Here is a 25994-nt window from a genome sequence, read left to right as displayed (position 1 = left end):
TTATCTACCATATTATTAGTCATATAATAATATACTATCATAAATATTTTTAATATAAAATAAGTATATGCACACCTCAAAATCAGTTTAGAAGTTTGGAGTTATAAGCCACTTAAAGAAAATATGCAGGAAAATACCCATGCCATTGATGATGCTAATGAAATTTTGTAAATGTCTATTGGGAATGTCATCTAATGCATTACTAATGCATTACTGAAGTTACAGATAATAGCAGAACATCCATATACCTACATTCAAGCTAACGTTCTAATTTATGCTCAGTAGCCAATTATGATGTCACAGACTTCAAGTATTACCACTTAAGTGGCTTAGGCAGGAAGATTGTGAATTTGAGACCAACTTGGGATATATATATATATATATATATATATATATATATATATATATGTATATATATGTGTGTGTGTGTGTGTCTGTGTGTGTATCTATATGTATATACATATATACATATATACACACACACACACACACACACATATATATATATTGGGGTATGTAGTATATAGAACACATGCATACACATTATGTATATATAATATATATAATATATATTATGTATATAACTGTTGTGTATATTAAAACAATATGTATTTATGTGTATTAAAAACAATAGCACATTTACACATATCTATATAAATCAGGCACAAGAAAATATGGACAATAGGGATTCCAGTAAATTTAACTATTATTATAGGAATGTGAAAATTACCAGGGTTATTGTTCTTAGACTTTGATGATGTTTATTAAAGCAAATAAGATTTCATAAACAGAAGCCTTGCAGTAGTGTCAGTCTTCTGAGAACAAAGGCAGACACAAAACAACTAACAAGCAAGCCTTATATAATCTTACACTACACAAAGGGGTTACTTACAAATCAACTATCAGAGCGAGGTTGGTGTGAAATTTCAGACACTATTCTTGTGGCAGACAATTTAAAATGTCTGTGACATATATTTCTGGAAGTTATTTTTCTCAACTAACCTTTTAGTCATTGTTTGACTGTGGAGAGATGAACCATGAAAGGAAAATCTTAAGAACCTTCTATTCATCCATTATAGAAAACATATAGAAGTTCATTAAAACTTTAAAAATAATATTATATTAAAAATCTAACACAATTATTATCAGTTTCTTAGCTTTCTGGATGAAATCAGTTTATCAAACAGTTATTGACCTTTTGGTATTTACCACAGAACTGCTTACTTTAGCCATCGCATGTGACTGATCACTTTAATGAATGAATGAAGTGATAGAATATGATCGAACAGGTACAGAGAGAGAGGTGGGGAATATCCAACTATAAAATGCAAAGGAATCCTGTTATTCAAAACAGCAGGAAAAAAAACAGGAAGGGGATTATTACAAATGAAATAGAAGACGACACTCAAAATCATACCAAATATTTCACCACTGTTGAAAAGACCTGTGTAACACTACCTTGAGGTTTTTTTTTTGTTTGTTTGTTTGTTTTTTTTTTTCAAATGATGATATGGAAGAAAAAATAGCACTAAGCAGTCTGTGGCTTCGTGCTTTCGACTTTTCTTTTTTTTTTTCCCATGGTTTATTTTTTTATATTTAAAAATTTCCATCTCCTCCCCTCCTCCTCCCCTTTCCCTCCCCTCCTCCTCCCCCTTCCCTCCCGTCCTTCTTCCCCTTCCCTCCCCTCCCCTCCCCTCCATCCATACCTCCCCTCCCTCCCTCTCAAGGCCAAGGAGACATCAGGGTTCCCTACTCTATGCTAAGACCAAGGTCCTCCGAACGTGAGGGGTGCGTTCACTCATGGAGACGGTAGGACAGAACTAATGGGAGATCACCAACTCCAGTTGGAATGGGACCGATGGATCATGCGACCAAACCCGTCTCTTGGAATGTGGCCAAAAGTGGGGGCTGACTGAGAAGCAAAGGACAATGGCGCTGGGCTCTGATTCTTCTGCATGGACGGGCTCTGTGGGAGCCTTCTCAGCTTGGTCGATCACCTACCTTGAGGTTTTATAGAGAAATGTTTTGTGCTGAAATAACCCAGTAAGCTTACCAGATACTGATATGTTAACTCAAGAGTGAGCATGGGGTACTGTTGGTTAAAAAAATAATACCAATTAAAAGTAAGGAGTAATTTTGGCAGACGTACTGTATGAAATGATGACACATTATATTCTTGAAATTCCTGGGAAGGAATAGTAAATACTATCACTATCAAAATGGTAGCTATGTTAGTTCATATGTTCATTATCGGCCTTATTCTTCTATAATGCGTACAAACTTTGAAGCATCTTTGTACAGGACGAGACACACAATACATTTTTACCTATCAATTTAAAATATTAAAAAGTTGGAATGGGCAGTGATTCAGAACTTTAATACCAGCACTCAGGAGGCAGAGGAGGAAGATCTCTGGTCTACCGAGTGAGTTCTAGGACAGCCAGGGCTACACAGAGAAGTCCCATCTTGAAAGACCAAACAACCAAATATATATATTTGTTTGTTTGTGTGTGTGTGTGTGTGTGTGTGTGTATGTGTGTGTGTGTGTGTGTGTTATATACATATATGTGTGTGTATTGTGTTTGGTGTTTTTTGTTTTTTTCTTCTGGGAAGACTTAACATCATTGTTATCTTATTTCATACACATCTAAGTGTACAAATTTCTTAAAGGACTTGCAACTTTAATATTTCCTCTCCAACATTGAATTACTCTGTAAATGTAACACAAAGGCTTCCCATTAAGAACTTTCATTTCTTTGTACTTCTCGGCACCCTGGGATTGTTAAGCCTCAAATAACAGAGTAGCACACAGAATCAATCAGCAATCAGCAACACCATGATAAAGCTTCAGTCCTGACACCATCCAACCAAATCAGGTATTCAAAGGACAGAAACTGCAGGAAATATAAAAAATGTTTATGTTGCCTTTTGGGTAGACAGAAAAAAAAATGTAATTCTTAAAAATGGTTTTATGTCAAAGTAAGTTGAAAAATTCTATTGTAATGAAATAATGTTTGAGGGATATTATTATTTATTACTCTTATAATCAAGTATTACACAAATGATCAAAGAGCAATGAAGTTTCTTTAATTAAAATAACACCGGCTATATTTTGTAAATTAAATATATACATATGACCTCTCTATGTATTTTCATATTAAAACAATAGATGGCAATTAACCATTTTGAAGTTCATATTGATTGACTGACCACATCCCTCAATTAAGGTAACATACATATTTTAGAAGACGATTTAGTGGACTAGTAGAGTGGCTTTAAATTTCTGAAGGGTGATAAGTAGCATGACAATTAAAGGCACTAAAGCCTTTGTCCCAAGGAGACAAGTGATGCTTCTAATACCAAAAGTGGGGGTGCAGAAGCACACTCTGCTATTCAATCAATATTTCCAACAACCATACATCTACCAGATCTTTATAAAGATAATGACATGCATTTTGAAACTGTTGCTAGCTTTCTTCTTTTTTTTTTTTTGAATCTCGAAGTGTTCTCCTATTATCTCTTCCATACCTCAGATTTCTGTTGTTCCTGTGTAATAGTCTTCATACATGTGTCTCTGTTTTCTGTGATTAAGTACCTGGTTGCTTGACATGTCTGTAGAGACAGTTTACAACTACGTGCACTTTTACAAAGTTGTTCCTTCTTAAGTTGTATCTTCATGATCTTTTGTTTGTCTTTTTCTCATGTCTTTCATTAATAGGTGACCTAAAATCTCATATTTTGTTGGTGTTACTAGTATATTACTTATTTATTTGGCTAAATATGTATAACATTATTGAAGTAAGGGTTTTTGTGTATCTCTAGAAAACAAAATTAAAAACTGCATGATAAATATACTGATTATTCGCTTTCATATATTAAAGAAAAATAAATTCTAAGGTGTGCTTATGTTCCATGGCAGATAGTCCTTTCTCTATTCTCCTAGGATGTTCTTGTAATTGCATGGACATCAAAACTCTTTTGGCTATAATCTTTTTGGTTCAACGATGGATTATATTTTGTAGAAACAATATGACAGCCAAAATATTTTTGTCATTGATTGGATTTTGGGCCAAATTGTGGCATAGTAAAGTTACATTATGTGTAAGGATGTCTACCCTAGATGATAATTTTTACAGAAGGAACTAACTTTAACTATCTGCATATACATTATGGGTATATTATGCATGAAGATGTTTAAGAACATCCAAAAATTGTATGTTTAGAGCATTGACACCATTCAACTACCAGCTTAAAGGAAGAAAATGAAGTTAATAAAATATAGTTCAATATGAAGTTGTATGTAGCCAAAAACATTCATAAAAATAAGGCTTTTTAACTTTTTATTTTTTATTACTTAGTAAAATGAATTCAACTCGAGTTGGTCAGAGTCAAGTTTTGTAAATGTAAAGTATAATGAATGCAATTTGATACATTAAGCCTATGTTCCTAATAAGAAAATTGCATGCTATGCTTGTCTTTTTCCAGTTTGTAGACATGAGGGAATGTTAAATAAATCAAGACCAACCTGGATTGGACAGAGCCCTGACTTTGTAATTTTATAGGTCACCATCATAAGACATGAGATTGTCTTACAGATATTATCATTAGTCAAGTTCATCTTGAATTCTTTCATGAAGCACAATTGAGAACCAACATATGGATGCTACCTGATAATAATAATAATATATTATTAATATTATTAATTAATTAATAAATGATAATAATAATAATAAGTTAGAATTAGAGTGTCATCAAAGTGTTTCAACTGACCCTAAAGATCTATATGCCGAACTGTGATGCTTCCATTCATTCATGGACCATATATGACAACAGTTATTCCTTATCATCTATAACTGCTAAAAAGGAGAATGCTAAATATTTTACAAAAATACTGAATTTCTAACTGTTGTATAAAAATTTGCAGTTTAAGCACTATCTCAATTGTTTAAAACAAAAATGATAGCTGATAAATTGAACACTACTACTAGATGAATATAATTTGTTTTTCAAAAAATAATCTTCACATGTTATTTATTAAATGATATCCTTGATTCTATAAAAATTTGGCTAATAAGTATTATTTTTTTAACCAAGCATTTCACTTTTGAAATTCGTTGCAGGTTCTTTAGTGGACAGTTTTTCTGCCTCATATATGTCTAGTCTCTTCTAATCAGTCATTTGCATTGCTTCCTAACTTTTCAACTTCCCTAGAAGTCCCTAACAATAAAATAAGTAGCACTGCATATATTTTCTGTAGTTTATCTTCCTTTGTTTCTATGGATATGAAACCTCTCCACACAATTGCACTTCTGTCTGTTTATCACTGTGACATTAGCAATGGACTGATTCAGAGAGAGTAGCAGTAAAATGGCTGAAAGGAGGACTTCTCAATAACCAAATTACCCATAGTCGCATGTGTTTAGGTATTATGTATTCCAGTGTTGCATTTGTGGATGTGCTGGTTTCCTATGCTTTTGTTACATGTTCCCACCACAAATTGTTACAAACTTGTTTGTCTAAAACACAGACATGATGGAGGAGTGTCTATGTGTTACTTTTTTTGATTAATAAAGAAATTGCCTTCCCCTTTAAGAGGACAGAAAATTAGGTAGGCGGGGTAGACAGAACAGAATTGTGGGAGAAAGGAAGCAGAGTTGGACAGACCCTTCAGGCAGTCGCCATATACAATTGCCATGTTTCTCCTCTCCAAGACAGACGCAGGTTAAGATCTCTCCTTGGTGGTGCTACACAGATTACTAAATATGAGTTAAAGGAAGATATGAGAATTAACCAATAGGAGGCTGAAACTAATGGGTCAGGCAGTGTTTAAATGAATACAGTTTCAGTGTAATTATTTTGGGTAAAGCTAGCCGGGTGGCAGAACACCATCAACACACACACACACACACACACACACACACACACACACACACACACATTATCCTGGATTCCTAAAGTCTGATATTGGTGTAAAACGAAAAACCAGGATTCCACTTACCAAGAATTTCTAGCATCCTACCAATCTTTAAATTTTAGGGGCTTTCGCAGTTGCAAAGTTCCATGGTGCTTAGGAAGACCTGTCAGTACTTAACCCAGCATTGTCCAACCTCTTATTGTTCCCCTCCCATCATCCCTTTTCCTTCTCTGTATAAAATATCCATTTATCTGCCTCTTACAAAGACACATATGATGTTATTATATATTCCCATTACTAAAGGACATCAGCGTACCTCTAATTCTTTCTTACTCATGTCTGAAAATAAAGTAATTTTCTATCCAGTTTTCCTATATAAACTAACAATTCTTCATATTTGGGTAACTTATATATTCATAGCTCTAGGAAGGCTATTACATAACCTTTAATGGGAGGGTGAGAAAGAATGATAAAATAAAAGCAGATGTACTGTATAAAAATCTTCAGGGTCTGATAAAATCTCTCAGTGGTTAAAGTGTTTTCATGTTAAAAGGTAGGTATACAGGTTTGCTTAATCCAAATGTTGGGTGAATCAGGGGGAGAAGCCAATGATGAAACTCAGGGACTTGCTGGCCAGGTAGTTGTGTGGTCCAGGTTCAGTGGGAGATGCTACTATAAATAAAGTGAAGAATGGTAGAAGAAGCAAACCTCTATACAGGTGTGTACCTTCCTACACACATGTGAACACACACCAAAAACAGACAACCTTCAAATTCATGAAAGCTAACTTTCTAGATGATTTATAACACATTTGGTCTGCTCATCGAATTCTGAATGAGAAGAGTTCAGCAAATTCATTATCATTAGTGGTTTTGGGGCAATCCAAAAATCTTGAACAGAAGAAAGTCAGTTATGAGAATCTTTAAAGAAAGATATAAAAAACATAAGAAAAACATATGGGAGTTAAATTATTTTCTGACTGGCAAAACAGTAGATTGTTGGTGCTGCCACTTCAAATCACAAGTAGTGATAAATTTGAAACAATGAAATTGTAGTTTTAGCAAATTAAAGATATTTTTTCTCTTCACTCATTGTTGTATTGCAAAATGACAACCAATACCCTCCTATATAAGGACTCAATAAATTCACTATATAATTTTAACATCACATAAATTTTAGCTTTTATGGTTTTAATATAATTTGGTATGTTTTACCAAGTTATGTTTTATTAAATTTTCAAATCTTTAATTCATGTGTGCACAATGATCAGAATGTCTTCATATAACAAAATTATTGTAGATTGACAAAGACTTTTCAGTAGAACATTTCCAGCTTGAGGAATTACATGGAAAGAAGTTTCCTGTCATTAACTATTGTGAGTGAGTTAAAGAACAAGAAAATATTCATACACATCTGTTTTTGTACTGAATGAATATTCTTATTTTTTTAATCAAAGGAAATTACTTGCACTTTTTACTTCAAGACAAACAAAATACATCTGGGATATTATTTTGATTTATAATTGTGAAAAAAAATCAATAGTCATTTTTACATTTATTAAAATAAGGCCCACTGAATGTTTGAAAATTTAGAGACTGTTGATTGAGCTACACATTTTCAAATATTATTGCCAAAAGGATTTTGATGTCAAACTAAACTAACATATTTAAGAAAAACCTAGTTTTCTCAGAACTGTTACAAATAGAATAAAAGCATTAGAAGTTTAAATAGATGAGAATTAACCTAATAACTCTGTACAAGATTGAACTTTCATGTATATTACAGGCTATTAAATAATTCTTCCTCACCAAGTAAAATCCATAAAGAATTGAACAAAGAACAAGATTTCTATTTAGTGTAGACTAGGCAGGACTTCAGCACTATGCAGAGAAGGGAGAAAGAGGAGATAACACTGATGTGGGATTCCCCTCTTTATACTAATACCATTGGTTAATAAAGGACTGCTTTGAGCCTATAGAAGAGAATGGCAAAAGAGCATTAGATTTCTAAGAGACTTTGGATGATGATCTTAACTGAGACTTCATCCCTGGGAGCATTAAATTACATAATGATAGTGTATTTTATATAGCAATTTCTTATAAGAGAGCTACTACAGCAGAAATTAGTTGTAACAGGATTTGCAGATTTTCATTGTAATGCAGACTTCCATTGGCATTAAAATAATCAAAAACTGCAAAATAAATGGATTATTTTGTCTACTTTTGCTCCTTATAACAATAGGTAAAGAAGCAATGACCAGGTCAGGTGATTTAGCTCTCAGAGATGAGAAACCTAACCTAAAACATGGTGAGCATTGAGAAAACAGTGGATCCGAAACATTTTGAGCAGAAATGTTTCTTTTTGGAAGCAATCTTTCAATCCATTTTTCAAATGTCTCCTCTTATATTATAGACACCTAGTTGTTAATGATTCCAACCTCCTCACATTTTGCATTGAGGAATTATTTGATGGAAGTTCCTTATAGTTGATGTATTATTACATTTATATTAGCATCATTGTCTCAATGATGTTAGTTGCTGATAGTACTTGTGTAGCATAGGGAAAACATTTCTGCAGACTTCGTGGATTGCATATCAATAATTGATAATATTACAACAGTAAGGCAATAGACATATTTGGTCATGTCCTGTAGTGCTTCCCTGACACATTGCGAAATCCAGCTGGTAGTTGATGAATGTGAACTGATTCATGACCAATTCTTTCGCTAATAAATCACTTATGATATCACATGGCAAGCAATTACCTTTATCTTCCACTTTCATCCCTAATAATAAAAAATACTGTTTAAAAAAATTTCCAAATTAGGTAATATTTAAGAAAATTAAACATGAAATTAACATGGAAGACAAACTATAACTTAAATCTCTATGTCAAATAATTCTTGCCTTTTCCTTTTAACATCATAAAATAGTCTATTTTCCTGAAGTTAATTATATAGAAATTTTAGTAGGAAATATGAGAAAATGTGTCTGTCTTAAGTACATTTGTTCTCCCTTAGTTTTTCAAAAGAAGGGATTGATTTGGGAAAACAATGCTCTACTTTATAGTTTCAGATAATTTATAAAGTTCATTTTATCTTAATAAAAATTGCAATTGCATATATCTGGGCATATAAAGCTGACAAACTATGTTAAAGTTGCATGTTTTGTTTTGCTGAATATTAGTGACACCTTAAAAATCTAGAGGTTAAATTTAGTTGTTTTTACTGTAAATGAGAGGAGTGGCGAGGTAGTGTCGGTATCATTGAGATGTGATCAATATTTTTTTCGAAATAAAACATACATTAGTAGTTTAGCCTTGCAAACCTAATCTCCATTCCTACATATTATGCAGTTGTGTATCAGGCCTGTTAGTTGACTCAGGTGCTAAAGAAGGTTGTCAGAAAACCTGATGACACAAAATGTCACAGTGGAAGTGGAGAAGAAGCTCCCACCTGACCTTCACACTTTGTCCTGGCACATGTGTCCCTACACGTGCATGTGCATATGCACACATGTAGACACACACACACACTCACACCACAAATATATCCGAGTTACCTAATATAGTTGCCGATGATGAGTAAGAGCCTTAACTATGTTTTGCTTTATTTTGACAATTTTACTTTGTTATTTGAGCCATAAGACAACAGAGAAATTATGATGATTCATTAGTTCATTGTAGCTAACAGTTCTCAGCATTTTGATAAGACTTGCATTGCATTCGTTTCTCAAATGGTTTATTGGTTGCTTCAGGCATCAGTTCTTGAAAAGTGAATTTCATCAAAAAGTGGAATTTGTCTCTTATCACAGATAATAGATCAAAGCTTTTAAGCTTTTATCTGAAAAGTAAAATATAAGCCTTCTCACGGGAAAACATGAGATTGAGGCAAGATTCGTTTTACTGAAGAAAACTGCAAGTTAGGCGATACCTAGCCAGTACAATTCTTTGCCATCTCATTAGGGTAGTTCTCTGAGGCAGAATGGCATTTCCAATTACATACAAGCTGAGCGATGGTCAGCTATTGTCAATCCAAGCACTGTGGCAAGCAGAGAGAAGTTAGTAGAGACTCTTATAATTTCTATTACATGAACAAGTTGAAGAACAGGCATAACAATAGAGTGTGTTGGCAAAGATCACTGCCAGACAATTTATAAAGAAATGCAAATATCTTCATCAATACTCAAACAACTGTCATTATCCAATTGGAACATGTTTGGTCCAGAAAAATACCACCATTAGCTATTGCAAAAGAAGTATGACTACAAAAAGAAAATTAAAAATGGAGAAAGTAGTAAGGATATAAAAGCTAGTTAAATGAGATATAATTAATGCATCAAGATAAATAGAATAAGTTAATAAACCCCCAATTTTGCATAGAAAGAGAATTAAAAGGATCACTATGAATCCTTCCTAGAGTTTTCCCCATTTGTTGAAGGGTCCTGAGCACTAAAAACAATGACTCTCTTTTGTAAGCCTGTAATATTTAGTGTTTTCTGGGACCACCTGACTTGTAGTAAAATATACAAAGAAATAAAAGTTATTCAAAGAAATACAAAGATAGAAAAGGAATAAGTGTTTCTGTTGTACCTTGGATAATATAGATGTGCATAATCTTAAATACGACAAAAAACAGAATAAGATATAGAGTGTGATTTATAAGTGTGTGACATGGTAAATAAAAGGTAAAAATTACTGTTTTTATTTAAAAATGTAAATGCTTCCTTCAAAAATCCTATCTAAATATCAATTTTTGAATTTAAGTAAAAGTGCAAAAAATAAAAAAAACTTCAAGTTAGGGGTAATCATATTAACTTAAGGTTAATAACTTTGGGTTGCAAAGTCAGCTGTGTAGAATGATGTGTTAGACACATTAGTGGAGTGTGTTTTATGAAGTCTAAGTTGATAAAATTTTGGTATTATTGTTTTATTTTGACAAAGTGTAATGCACTAACATAAGTACTGTAATAAATAGCAACAGCTATTAAATACACAAGGAATGAGAACTTTGAAGCATTCCATTACTTAGTCTCACAGAAGCCCTATGAGTTACCAATTATTAATAAACAGTTTCAGAGCCTGAATCTCAATAATATCATAAAGTTGGAATAGTTCTGTAGAGTTCCTAATTGATAGATGCAGATAACATATACAATGTTCTTAATTTCTATGTGATATATTTTTAGGGGATATCTGATCATAGCCATCCTTCCATAATATTATTAAATTTTGGTTATAAACCAAAACTTTTGAGCTCCAGTTTTAACGAAACAGAATACAAGTGGCAATTAATATGTAACATAAATGTAAGCAATAAGGTATAAATTGAGAAAGACTATAAAAACTATATTAGTCTCAATTAGAAAAATATTGTTGCTTATATTTTCATTATATTATTGGATAAACCAGTATCCCAAGTACCTGTGGAGATATAGGTAATATTTCCACTAATTGATAAATTTATATGTAAGTTCATGTATGTAATATAAAAAGCCACAGCATCAGGCTGGAGAAATGGATTAGTGGTTAAAAGCATTGACTGCTCTTTCAGAGGATCCAGGTTTGACTTCTAGTGCCTGTATGGCAATTCACAACCATCTGTACCTACAGTTCCAGAAAATCTGATGCCCTCTTCTGACATCATACACTTGAGAGCTACATAGACCCAGCAGGCAAATCATACAAATAAAATGAAAATGAAATTTTCAAAAGGAAACCACTGCACTGACATTTGTTGCTTTTATTTATCTGTTTACTTTTTAGGTTTTGAAGATTTATCACAGTGCTCCCACATTCAAGGTTCTACTTCTTAGCTTCATCCCTAATCTAGCATTAATATTCTTTCATGCCTGCCAAGGGCAAATATGAAGGGGTGTTTGAGTCATATGACGAAAAGCATTTTACTCACTCATCCCAAATAGCTGGCCGTCCTTCTAACTGATCATTCAGTTAAGAAAGATCTCCTCAGCTTTCCATCCATCATTTTAAAAAGGCAAAACTGTGTTAATGTGATAGAAGGAAAACATAAATACATTTCCTATCCTTTTCTCTTTAATTCCTTTTTTAAAAATTTAATTAAATGATTGCAAACCATAGGTACGTATTTTTATTCTTCATGTTATCAATAAGTACCCAGAGGTTCATTGTATTTCTGACTAAATCCAAATCTATCCATCAAATAAATGCAGGACCCAGACTCTTAGAAACCACCGTAGGTGAAATATTTTAGGACGTTAAAATAGGCAAGAATTTTTTTTCAGGTAAAACATCACCAAATAACAGGAAATCCAAGCAAAACTAGAATGTGTCATATGCAGTGAAAATGTTTGTGCGGAGAGCAGGAAGCACCAGTCTGTGGGGTATTGATACTCTAAACATCTAGAAAGATATTTACTTTTACTCAAGTTTACCTCCAATAACAAGCTCCCTATTTGAGTTTAAACATAAACTAAGCTATCTAAATACACAGGTTGATCAAACTCAAATGTTTTCAACAAAACAAGATCCTTGTTTGCTGCAGTTACTCAGTTTGTGAATCCGCTCATGAGTTCTCATTCCATGAGTTCTCGGTCCGCACTCTAGGCAGCATCACAAGTATCCTTGTTCTCAGAACATTTGGCCTTCTTCACTTTAAGTTGCACAGAACAACATCCCTGTACAGCAGTTGGAACAACCAAGCATCTATAAAAGGCTGTGGAACCACTGTTTTGTGATAAACAATTTTATCACTCCTCAAATAAGATGATGATGACAGTATGCCTTCAAAAATGATGTCTATGAGTAGTGTCTGCATTCTGAAACTAAAAATAATATTTTATCTTAATTCTCATTCACTCACTGAATTAAAAACAATATTTTCTGAATGTTTATTTTATCCAATGTATTAGTAGTTTAGGCAGATGAACATATAGTATCCTAAAGATACTTTAGCCTAAAGATGCCATTGTCTGTACATCAGACAGTTATATATAAGTAAGTAAAGATGGTAGAGAATTGAAATTACGACAGCAACATCAGCTAAAACACTACGAAAAGCTCATTCAGATATAACTGCATGTCTGTCAGCAAGTGTTATTTTAGGTGACCTTTGAAGAAAAATAAAATATTGATAGATGTGAAGAGAAATGTGTAGAGAAATGAAAAAAAATCAATGATGAAGGAATTATATGATAAAGGACCCTAGGAAGAAAAATGTACTTTAAGTCCAGGGAACAGAAAGTTGACCATGTGTTTGGAATCCAGGATGTCTACAGGGATGAGCTCAAATAAGTGACTTAAAAGACAGTATGGTTTAAATCTCTTGGAGTTCATGAATAGTATTATAAAAATATGGAACCAATTATCAAAGAGATGGAAGTTATTTAGCAGGAGGTAACATAATACTCTGTGATTTCAACTGATAAAGCATACCCATACCTGCCATTTCCTTGTTGATATCGCCCTTCCAGTAAATCCCCAGATTGTCACTTAGTTGAGTCTGAAAGTCAGTCTCTTTCATTTCTTATAGAGAAAGCATCACCTCTTTAAGTTTTAAGATTTTATATTCTGTTTCTCAAGATAAACTATATATTATTTCCATCTTCTTTGTACTCACATTACATATAATCCTTATGTGATATTCATCTTCTTAAAAATCATCTCCTTCGTTTGACATAAATTTGTGGGAAATTAATCTTGGTCTTTGTTATCTGTGGTGCTTTCTAGGATAGCGATACAAGCTGTTTAACATAATTTCTTTGACGGTCGGAGCTGTGACTTGGTAAGAAAATGTGTTGCTGCTGCAGAATAAACGCTAAGCAGACAACAGAATGAAGTTGGGGATGATTGCTGAATGGTCACTGTTATGTCATGGGGTTTGTGAGAGGATAACATGGAAAGATGAACAAAGGGGTGAAACACTAAAGAAGACATAATATATGGGGCGTGGCTGTGAGGACCGTTGTGTTGGGGATACCCTTAATAACTTGAAGAAAGTTTGCATCTCCACTATAAAGGCATGTTTACTAAACAAAACTGTTTTCTTTTTACACATTTAGAGTGTCTACTGGAGCATTCGGTTCTTTCCATGTCTGCAAACTAAAATCTCTTTCAAATGGGGAGGCAGTTATTTCTTCTGGTTCAAAAAAACCTGAAATAATCCTCCACTTTTTTTGATTTGTTTTTTGAGACAGGGTTTCTCTGTAGCTTTGGAGCCTGTCCTGGAACTTACTCTGTAGACCAGTCTGGCATTGAATTTACAGAGATCTGCCTGCCTCTGCCTCCCAAGTGCTGGGATTAAAGGCGTGTGCCACCACTGTCTGGTGATCCTTCAGTATTTTTTTGAATTCTGAAACCTTAAAAAGTTATGAGAAATCAAGCTAGAGATAGATAGATGATGATGATGATAGATAGATAGATGATAGATAGATAGATAGATAGATAGATGATAGATAGATAGATAGATAGATAGATAGATAGATAGATAGATGATAGATAGATAGATAGATAGATAGATAGATAGATGATAGATAGATGATGATAGATAGATAGATAGATAGATAGATAGATAGATAGATAGATAGATGATGATGAAGATAGACAGACAGACAGACAGACAGACAGATAGATGATAGATAGATAGATAGATAGATAGATAGATAGATAGATAGATAGATGATGATGAAGATAGATAGACAGACAGACAGACAGACAGACAGATAGATAGATGATAGATAGATAGATAGATAGATAGATAGATGATAGATGATAGACAGACAGATATAGATAGATAGATAGATATAGATAGATAGATAGATAGATAGATAGATGATAAATAGATAGATGATAGATAGATAGATAGATAGATAGATAGATAGATAGATAGATAGATAGATAGATAGATAGATAGATGATATGCCTGTTTCTTAGATGGAATCAATATCTGGTATTTTTAACTAATCTTTTGATTTGAATTTCAGAAGTTCAAAATCTATTTGCCCTCTGCCTTGGCTGATTGTACATTCATTCTACTCATTTTGCTTTTTTACAGTACGCTGTCTGGCTAGTCCTCTGGGTGACATGGAATGTGTTTGTTATCTGCTTCTATTTGGAGGCGGGGGATCTCTCAAAGGTAATTTGCCATCTAATTTGCTGAGTCATCCCTCCTGTGTTAATGAATCTTTTTCCAATTTAGGCCAAGTCTTCCCCAGCTCTTATCTTCTATAAGTGGGTGAAGGCGAATTAAAGGGGGTCTCAGTCTTACCTCTATGCTTTATCATCACAAAGATGTATTTGATGCTTTTTAGCAGAATTAACTTGAGGTATAAGTTATAATACTACTCATGTAATATGCTTTTATATCATCCATGAGAGAATTCTATGGCCAAATAGAATATTTTTCAGAGACAATTATCTCTAAGATTTTGAAGTCGCTTCATTTCCTTGTATTAAACAGTGTTTTCCTGATTCAACTCAAATCATAATACATTAATTTAGACAATCCACAAATTGTTATCAGAAAGAAATGCATTGTTACAGACATGAATAAAATATATAGAGATTGTTCTAACATAGCATGAAAGAGGTACAACTCTTGCTGTTTTCATTGTGATTTCTTTATTTAATGTGTGAGGAGCACGGGTGCAATTTTAACATGTATTCATTGACTATTGAAATGAGGTCTGCAAACCTTTAAAGGCACCATTATTATAGTTTAGTAAGTTGCAGCAAATAGCTCAGATAATACAATCCATTTAAGTAAATCCTGACTCTGGAGAGAATTCCCGCCTTGTTCTTCTTGCTAATGTTGAAAGACAGAAGTTGTGACATATTTCTTGCTATCACTACCACATTAGCAAATATCAGAAAGATATGGACATCTTTAAACACAGTGCTCAGAAGAAAAGTCTCTGGACAACACTTCCCCATGCCTACATATCTGGTCAGGCTAGAGAAATAAGGGGTGGAGATATATTTGTCAAATTCCTACAGATATATATGTAGTAATTTGACAAAACATTCAGCATTTTTAATAGTGTTCACTTATCATTTCATCTGTCCTATGGATTAATGTCAAGTAGAAATCATTTTGATTTATCTCGGTTCGATGACAAAAGATGGAGAGAAAATATGAGCGTGACATTGTGGGATGAGGAAGAATCTAGGGACTATTTAATGTTCAGATTTGGGTCTTGTTCCTCACAGTCAGCCTGGTGAAGGACCAGTCGGTGATTTGTTCAGAGAGTCTTTCTATATGCTGTGATTGCAGAGAGCCCATCTGGGAAGGGGCTGTGACCAATGGAGAAAAATTGTTTCGGCTGCTCTAGGAGGAACACAGATGGAATCATGGCTTAAAAGGCAGTATGCTTTCCCAGGGACCTGAATTAGTCCCCCACTTATCTATCTCTGTTTTTCTGTAACCCACTTTCTTCAAAGAAATTCCACATTAGAATGAGACTATTCTCTATTTAAAAGAATCACCTTAAAATTGTAAGTCAGATGTCAAGAGTATTGACAGAGTGAAGTGGTTTAGCAAACCACAGTTTCTTTAACATGAAAACACAGAGCATGAGAGTTGAGGCAGGCTGAGTGCTCTGATGTTCTCTGGAGATAGCAAACTTTCCTCATGCGTGTGCAGAGACAGGATAGGGGCTGGGATCTCAGGATTTTGAACAAGATCATTAAACCACTGTGAGGGAACATCCTAAAAGCCTAAAGCTCAAGCAAGCTGCAAGCTAAAGAGAGAAATCTTTTTCCTACAGGCATCTAATGATAGTCTGTCATCAGCAATGAAGCAGTTAACGGTATTTTCTTGTCCACCGAGGCTTCAGAATACATGAAAATTTAATCATCTCCTTTTAACAAAGAGTCTAAAATAAAACCGTAAAGGGCTAAGTTCTATAGTTATCTGTTCTGGGTTTTCTTTGATGCTCAGAGGGTTTGAAGAAGGTGTGATTGTGGCATTTAATTCTTTAGTTTGTTGCAAGTAGCCCACACTGTGAGGAATATAATGCGAGAAGGAAGCACGAGTGCCTGAAAATGTACAGAATCACGACAAATCAATAATGGCTCAGCTGAGACTACTTATAGTAGCCGGATTACAGCACACGAAACATTGTCATTTTCAACCCGCTAAAGAATAAGACAGTGTGTATTCCATCTGAATGCTCCATTACTTGAATCTTGGGGATAAATACAGGAAATCAAATAAGAGAAGGCATTTAATGAGATGTATATAATGAGACAGAAGTATTTTTCCATAAAACATGAAAATAGATAATTTGCTTTAGAACAAATATAGGCAAGAAATGATAAAACTTAAAGGTAAATTTTAGTTACTTATATAGGGATCAAAATTTGGGTTATCTTTTCTATAGTATTTTTCAGTTTAATTTTCTAAGCAAACAGTTTTCCATATGACTATGAACTGCATACAACCATGAATAAACTCAGTGTCTATAATCCGTAATTATTTGATTGCAATAATATAGTATGTGAGACTAAGCTGTTTGAACTTTGGTTGTCATTTATAAATAGTTATATGGTGAGTACTATGAAAATACATCATTACCAAAGTTTTAATGACTATGTTAGAAATTGTAAAAGATTCAGGAAAAATAAAAATTAGTTTCATTTTTATCAAATAGAGAAACTGCATTTTTAGTTTCTGTTAGAATAACATATAATAGGAATATATGTGTGTATATGCTAATATGTAATATATATGAATATATCATAGCAACAAAATACTCATGGAAAGGTAACAATTTCTACATTATTTATGTCAGTAGCTACCATGATAGTGTTTAAACTAAATATTGTCAAGTATCATATAATGTGTTCTTCCTTGAGTTGGGATTTTAATAGATGTATTGTTTGGAAACCAAGAGGAAGTAGATTTTTCAATTCATGTAAATGGTAACTGTTTGAAGTTGCCTTTGAACATTAAACATGAAGCGAAATAAAAATGAAGCACTAGCATTAGTAGTTTTGAGAAGTCTTCATATATAGTCTTATTTCATTAAATTATACTAGGCAATTATTATTCTCTTATCATTTTTCAGATAGAAATGAAAATCTATTCTACCCATCAACTAACTTCAATTATTGCAAAAAGATGAAAGATATGTTATTTAATCAATAGTAATTTTTAGGTTCAAAGTACCTAACAGAACAAAAGCACATGTACTATACTGATTTACTTATTTATTTCATTACTTAGGATGAGAAAATAAGTTTTCATAATAACACATTAGGACAAACATATTTGTCTGCTCAAGTGTTAAAAAAATGAAATTGTTAGATGTGAAAAAATTGTATCCTGCTCTAATTGAAGTTGTGCATCACCAAATCTTCTAAAGGGGCTGTTTGGAAGAGCCATTCATGCCTCTCTCTCTTCTGAGGAGAATCATTCATTCATCAATGGTGATCATATGTTACAGAAATAAAACAATAATCTTACAGAGAAGGCAGACAATGGGACTGCTTTATACCCAGAACAGACAAATTTGCTTTTACTTCAGCCTGTGAGATGAAGGACAGGACACAGGTACATATCTGTCAGATATCACTAGACATTTGAAATTTCCCTGGTGAAATCTTGACAACAGTATTTAATTATATTAATTGTGTGTGTGTGTGTGTGTGTGTGTGTGTGTGATATTCAGAAATACATGGAAGCTTCTTCTAGAAAGCTGCCACGTTTAATGACTTTTGTAGTTGTTTTTAGGGTCTATATTTAATTTATTATTAAATGTTGTCATCTGAAAGAGCCAGATAATACATTCAATTCACGCTTTGGGGAATAAAACTGTTCTCTTCTGTAAGAAGCAGAAAGAAGATAAAACCTTCCATATACTGTAGGCTAAAAGGAACAAATCCTTAAAAAATGAAATGAGTAGTAGACAGAATAATGAACTCTTACAGCAATTGTAGTTTTTCATTTTCCACAACAAATATATTATTTCTTTAGAGAGATTCCAAAGTTTGTAAATACTTATGTTTAGTGAAATCAATGTTTATATCAAATTTGTCTTCTATAACCTTGTACGTAAAAATGACATATGTTATAGTCATTTTACTTGTATTCATATTTCTTCAAAATCAAATGTTTGTTTTTAAGTAAGATATGATTGTACCCCCCCCCCCATAGCATAGTTACTAGATAGACAATCAGAAAAATGTCAGGTTCAAGTCTTGCCTGAGTTGTAGAAAGTATTTAAGACTACCCTGGGAGCCGGGCGGTGGTGGCGCACGCCTTTAATCCCAGCACTCGGGAGGCAGAGGCAGAGGCAGGCGGATCTCTGAGTTTGAGACCAAAAGTAGAAGACATGATCTTTGGAAACAACTGTATCCCAAATAAGAAACAAAAACTGTGGTCTTATTTTCAGATAATGTGATATTTAAGGCAAGTAACAGTAAATTTGAAGGAAAAGTGACTCAAAGCTAATAAGGATACTAATTAATATAGTACAAATTAGTAATGCCTACAAGAACTCATTATGATTAGGGCTCTAAGAGATGTGCATAAGAGAAGGCAGGAAGACTGTAACAGCCAGAGGGCATAAAGTGAGGCTGCTTGTTCATTTCCCAAACACCCAGACCTGAATAATTACACAGAAACTATATTAATTGCATCACTGTTTGGCTTATTAGCTCAGGCTTCGTATTAACTAACTGTTATATCTTAAATTAACTCATTCCTATTAATTTGTGTATTGCCATGAGGCTGTGGTCTACTGGTAAGTTTCTACACGTGGTGTGTTTCACCTTTGACAGCGACATGATATCTCTTTGACACTGTCTACTCTCTCTATATAACTCTTCCAATATTGCTATATTCTTCCCTGCCATAGGCCAGAGCAGCTTTATTCATTAACCAATAAAAACAAAACATATATAGAAGGACATTCCCATTATTTCCCCTTTTCTGTCTAAATAAAAAGTAAGGTTTTAACTTTAACATAGTAAAATTACATAGACAAAACTGGTTTCAAAAAAGAATTACACTTACAATATTTAGTCTATTTGTATCTGGAAAGTTTCATATCTAATTTATCTTTTATCATAACTAAAGAAAACTATAACTATCTGTCTGTAACTCTTGAAAGACCCCATAAGGGTATAATATTACCTAAGTAAACAGGAAGTGAATTGTAAGCAATTTACAAAACTCTAGAATTAACAGAGACATCATACTGCCTGACAGTCACCCAAAGTTCTTCTGTAATAGTGGGGCATGTTTCTTTCACTGACAAGCCCATATTATCTGGCAGACTTTTCATGAAGCATGAAATTTGAAAGGCTGTTTTGCCTATATTGGCAGTTTGTCTGTCACTTTCTTTTGAGTCCTTCAGAATGTCTGGCAACTCTTTCATGAAGCAGGAAACCCTGAAGGACTGTCTTACCTTTATGAAAAGTCATCAGTCATTTTTCTGTGAGTACTGCATGTTCATTTCATAAACTATACCAATTAGTAGTCCAGGCACAGACAGTTACTTGCCCAAATGTTAAGCCTTGTTACATTGAAGGCAAACTCCATAACGAGTTTCTTCAATGCCCATCAACCTCTCTGAAATAATTGGTGCTGCCAGAAGCAGACATGTCTCTCTGTTGATAAAAGTCTAAGTTCTTAAAAAATTTTAAGTGCCATATTCTGTAGATCTTTGAAAGACTTAAAGTATACCTATTTATCTGAAATATGTCTCTGTACATCTAGAAAACCAAACATGACTACAAGTGTGGCTATTATAAGTGACTATTAATCAGTATTGTTTAATTATAGTAAATTTTAAATGAGCTGCATAAATGCAATACCTTAAACAAGAGCAGAAATACATATACACAGCGTAACAAAATCAACCTTAAATTTTTATGAATAGACCAAGATCTATACCAATGCAAAGTATTCATCTCTATATCATATCCCCTCTTTAAATGAAAATAAACATTTATAAGCAATCATTTTGGGAGTGTGGGCATTGTTTTCTCAAAACTGCTTCCTGCTTTTTGTTGGGCAAAACATTTTTAGGGGTTCATGGAGACCTTCTGGTGGGTCTTTTTAAATCAAACCACATTAGCCTGGGAAGAATTCGCAGATTCTCATCTTCTGCAGAAACAAAAACAGAACGTTTTTTTCAAAAGTAACATAGCCTTAGACTCAAATTTTGAAGACAAGATACATTTAAAATTTATGTGTTGGTTTAGCTTAGCAATCAAATGTCTCTCTGAAATAAAAAAATAAAATAAAACACAATTTTATATATATAATCTAGACTCGACATAAATTCCATCTTTACATGGCTTATTTTCTATACTTCCTTAAACTATGACTGTCTATACTCTTTTATATTACTTTTCCTGTCTCTTTCGAGACTTTTTTACTTTTTGAAACTATGTATTTCTTTTTATAACTGTCTATACTCATTTTCCTCTCTCTTCCAAGCCTATGTACATTTTTCAACACACTATGACCTGTTCAGAGGTTTATTTCTGGCTGAATCTGTCTTTATTGTGTATCTGTAATCATTTTCTGACCAGGAGCCCTTTTTTTTCAAGTTAAGTGGGCATGGCTAGGACCCACTCCAAAACCGTGCCTTTTTCTCCAGCCCGTCCAGCATGGCAGAAGTATGTTCACTGACTCTATGAACTATGCACACCGCCCCAGCTCCAGGGGCTCAGCAGGTCTATATCTCCATTAAGCAATTTGTAACACACTGCTCACAGACCCCCACTTAAGTGCAGGACCTCCCAAAAGAGCCAGAGCCATTCCTGCTGCCATCATGAACCCGAAAGTTGTCTCTTAAAGAAGCTGTTCTTCTGCTTGCAGCCAGCAAAGTCTGTCTGAAAAGAAAATGTGGCTACCAAGAAGCTGCTTGATGTGGGAGGTTCTTCTGTTTGAGTTGATTTCATTGGTTAATGAAGAAACTGCCTGGCCCATTTGATTGGCTAGCCCTTAGGTGGGCAGAATAGACAGAACAGAATGCTGGGAAGGGAAGTTAATAAATTGCCATGCCTCTGCTCTCTGAGCCAGACTGCCGTGCCTCTCCTCAGGGAGACAGATGCAATGAAGCCAGCCACCAGGTCAGATATGCTGAATCTTTCCCGGTAAGACACCACTCATGGTGTTACATACATTATTAGATATGGGTTAGTCAAGATGTGAGTAAGAGCTATATCAAGAGTGATTGAGGGAAAAAGGAGAAAGAAATTTATTAATATCATGTTTATGACCTGGTAGATTTGACAGTGTGTTTGAGAGAGACACAGTGGAATTCAAAGTCAATATAGTTGACAGAACATGAATTAGACAAAGGTTTTGGAAAACACATTGAGAATAAGCACTTGAATGCACTCTTATTAATTAAAAATGGAAATTTTTTATAAAAAAATAAAGAATTAAAAAATGAATCATTATTACTTATCCTCCTTTTTAGTAGTAAATATATTAATAAGTATTTAAGAAAATGTAATAGCAACACCCCCTTTTTATTCATGTAAGGCATTAACATAACAAACTTTTATGTGTGATTATCTCAATGAGCAACTTTTTGTTGAAATAAAATGTAATAATGTATGAGAATAAATAAAACTTCTAATACTTCCTCATATATATATATATATATATATATATATAATTATATGCTATTTTGGACAATGTCATAGTATTCACTTAATAGAGTCTTCTTTCCTGTTAAACTTCAATTGGATATTAAACCACATAGGGATGGGCTATTGCACTATGGTGATGAATCAGTCGAGCATTTTAGTTGCTTATAAATGAACCCAATTGGTAAAACAAATGAAACTACATGTTCTTATCAACATATTCTAAAATATAACTTCAAAACCCCACATTGGATAGAGGGCTAAATCTCCAAAATATACAGAGAATTCAAGAAATCGGTCATCAAAAGAACAAATAATCCAATAAAAAATGGGGTACAGACATAAACAGAGAACTCTCAACAGATGAATCTAAAATGGCTGAAAGACACTTACTTAAGGAAATGCTAAATATTTTAGCCTTCAGAAAAATGCAAATCAAAACAACTCCGAGATTCCATCTTACACCTGTAAGATAGCCAGGATCAAAAACACTCATAACAGCTTTTGCTGAAAAGGATCTGGGGTAAGGGGAATACTCACCATGGCCAGTGGGAGTGCAAACTTGCACAGTCACTTTGAAAATCAGTATGGTGATTTCTCAGGAAATTAGAAAAAACCAATTCTTAATGCACTGGTTTGTGTCAAGATTGCAATTCTCTTTATTGTCAGGCATAAAATTGTCTTGAGTATTGCAAGTGGGACCTCTTAAACAGAAATGCCCCCCTCAATCTTTGCAAAGTCTTAGGGTCTTAAAAACAATGAAGATCATAAGAGAGACATACATAGATCTAATCTACATGGAAAGTAGAAAAAGACAAGATCTCCTGAGTAAATTGGGAGCATGGGCACCTTGGGAGAGGGTTGAAGGGGAGGAGAGAGGCAGGGAGTGGAGCAGAGAAAAATGTAGAGCTCAATAAAACTTTAAAAAAAAAAACCTTTTCAAAAGAAAGTCTCAGACTTGTCACCCTTGCCCAATATTGGTATATCATTCTTCTGGAGAGAAATAAGGACACCATGTGCTGCTAGAAAGGAAAGGTAGAATGGCTTCCAGGTGTCAATTTGGCTTTCTGAGTCTCCATTCTGATAGTACAGCTCATGGTGATGCATTAGAACACTGAAGCAGCTGCTGCCGCAGGCTAGTGTGTTGTTGATTTAAAGATATAACCAATCTAAGCATCCTAACTCATGTATATACTCTCAATACTTGGGAAACAGAAAAAACCAGATGATGAGTTAAAGGTCAGCCTCAGCTGCAGTGTAAATTGAAGGTCAGCCCATGCTTCTTGAGACTCCCTTCTCAAAAGAACAAAACCGACAAAACAAGCAGTAGCTGGTATCTCAATACTCCTCCTCCTAGTTCCTCTGTCTCTCTGGAAATGGCCTCGGATGGCTTGATGTGCTCTTTCCTTTCAAATTTGTTATTATTAAGCCTTTATTTTCTCTTCATGATCAAAAACTTTGACTTCAAAGCTACTATTTCCTGTGTAGACTTTGAGAGGTTTTTTTTTTTCAAGTACTATTTCTTTTGGTGTCCCTCCTAAAACAACATTAATTGTCTATTAAGCAATGAGGATGTCATTCACCCACAAGGAAACATTTGTAAAATTAGTGTGAAGAAAATAAAATTACAGTCATTACATTCTCAAGATAGCCTTGTTCAAAATAAGAAGCAAATTTACCGAAATGATCATGGCTTTGCCAACCCTGTTTGTTTCAAAATCCTACTCTATAAAGATTATACTAGAATGATAGGTTTTAGTGTAGGTACAAGCTAAAAGCTAAGTATTTCTTAGTGTATTGTTTATAGAGATATGACATAGCATAAGAATACATTTGTAAGGATACATTTGTACTGAACATTTATGCTTTAGGGTACAGGGAGACAGTTCAGTGGCCAAGAACACTCTCTCAGCAAACATGGGATCTGAGTTTGATCAATGGACCCAGTCTGCAAATAGTAAGCTCCATTCATACTAGGTTCTCATGCTGGCAATGCAAGTGTTTGTACCCACAAGCATTCGTAGCATCTATTTCTCCTTCATTTTGTGTGGGTTCTGGAGATTGTATTTATCTTGCTGACATTTGAGAAAAGCACCTTTACCTGATGAGACATCCTATTGTACCCCTAGAGTCCATATTTTTTTAAAAAAAAGGGGGGGGGGGAGAGTATTTGAAGTATAAGAGAAAGAAAGTAAAAAAAAAAACAAGAAACCACTGCATTCTTTTGAAATTTGAAAGCACTGCGAGAGCTAGTCTCATATGATAGTTATCGTCTATTGTATAGGCCTTGAGATCATTAAATAGTTCCAGGATTTTTTACATTTATATCCAGCAACACAGTCCACCCCTTTTCCTCGTGTGCTCTTAGACTATGCTACTGTTTGTGATAACCTCGTGAAAATCACCCTGCTCATTGTAAACTGTCACCCAAACATGAGGTTGAAACTGAATCACACAGAAAACTGGTAGAGATTGACAGTTGTCAAATTAATTTTGGAGGGTGGAATGCCATTGTCTCTGTACATATTCAGTGCGGACGATTGATGCTCTGATGAACTGGGAAAAATTAAATAAGAGCACAACTCAAGAAATAAACTCAAGGAATAATAAAGAACAGAATATATATTTTCCAGTTTCTGCCCTTCAGATTATTTGGCGAAGAAAGACGGAATAAGTGACTGTTGTCCATTCTTTTTGTATGAAAATAAAAACTTACTACTGTTTGCCCTGTACTTAAAATTTACATTGAAAATGCAGTTGAAACTTTGTATTAGTAGCTCTGTGCAATAAAAGCACCCGGGGAGCTATGTTTAATAAATACTGTTATTAGATACGACACAACACAAGGAAATAAATCTATTTAACTATTGGCTGATTGAACATTGCACAAAGAAATTTTGAAATATTTAGCCTGTTTTGTGTTTCAGCATAATACTAGTGGTGTTACTTCCCTAATCTTCCTCAAGGTTTATGTTTTAATAATGAAAAAAAATATGCATGGAGCCTCTTACAATAAGAAGTGGGGCTCTGAGGAGTAGAAAGAGCGGCACGACTCAGCAATAGACAGTCGTTTATGGGACATAATTTGTTTTTCATTTTTCTTTCATTAACACATATAACCTGCTAGAAAAACGAGTCTAATTGTAGTTACAGGACTCCAGGGTTTTCACACTTACTGGTATAATACATAAAACTCAAGTAATAAAGGATATTTCAAAAATTGTCATCTTTCCCATAGTAGAAAAATTAGACATTTTGTAGCAAAGTGGCTGCATTTGTACCACGGGGACACTCTGTTCCTTCTGAGTGTTGATGGAAAAAATCTCTGGTGACAAGTCTTCAAACCTTTTATTTGAATCACAGCTGAAACTGAGTGTGATGCACTCAATTAAGCCTGAGAGGAGTCCCAGTTATCACACAATTTGGTGTGCTCTGCTATTCCTCCAGATCGTATCTGTGGCCATCCAGGCTCTCTGAAGAGCTCCCTAGGACAGCA

At 34.0% G+C, this 25994-nt stretch overlaps 1 protein-coding gene across 1 annotated transcript in view; it reads left to right on the top strand.

The window, feature by feature from the left end:
- Window positions 1-25994, top strand: part of Nkain2 (sodium/potassium transporting ATPase interacting 2) — a 588739-nt gene that overhangs the window by 66396 nt on the left and 496349 nt on the right. The window contains exon 3 of the mRNA XM_042055566.1: window positions 14943-15023. Coding sequence (XP_041911500.1) covers window positions 14943-15023 — 81 coding nt within the window. The remainder of the gene's footprint in view (window positions 1-14942; window positions 15024-25994) is intronic.

This window comes from Arvicola amphibius, chromosome 8 (genome assembly GCF_903992535.2).
Source record: "Arvicola amphibius chromosome 8, mArvAmp1.2, whole genome shotgun sequence".
In the NCBI taxonomy this organism is placed as follows: Eukaryota; Metazoa; Chordata; class Mammalia; order Rodentia; family Cricetidae; genus Arvicola; species Arvicola amphibius.
This window is presented reverse-complemented; position numbering and strand designations above follow the sequence as displayed.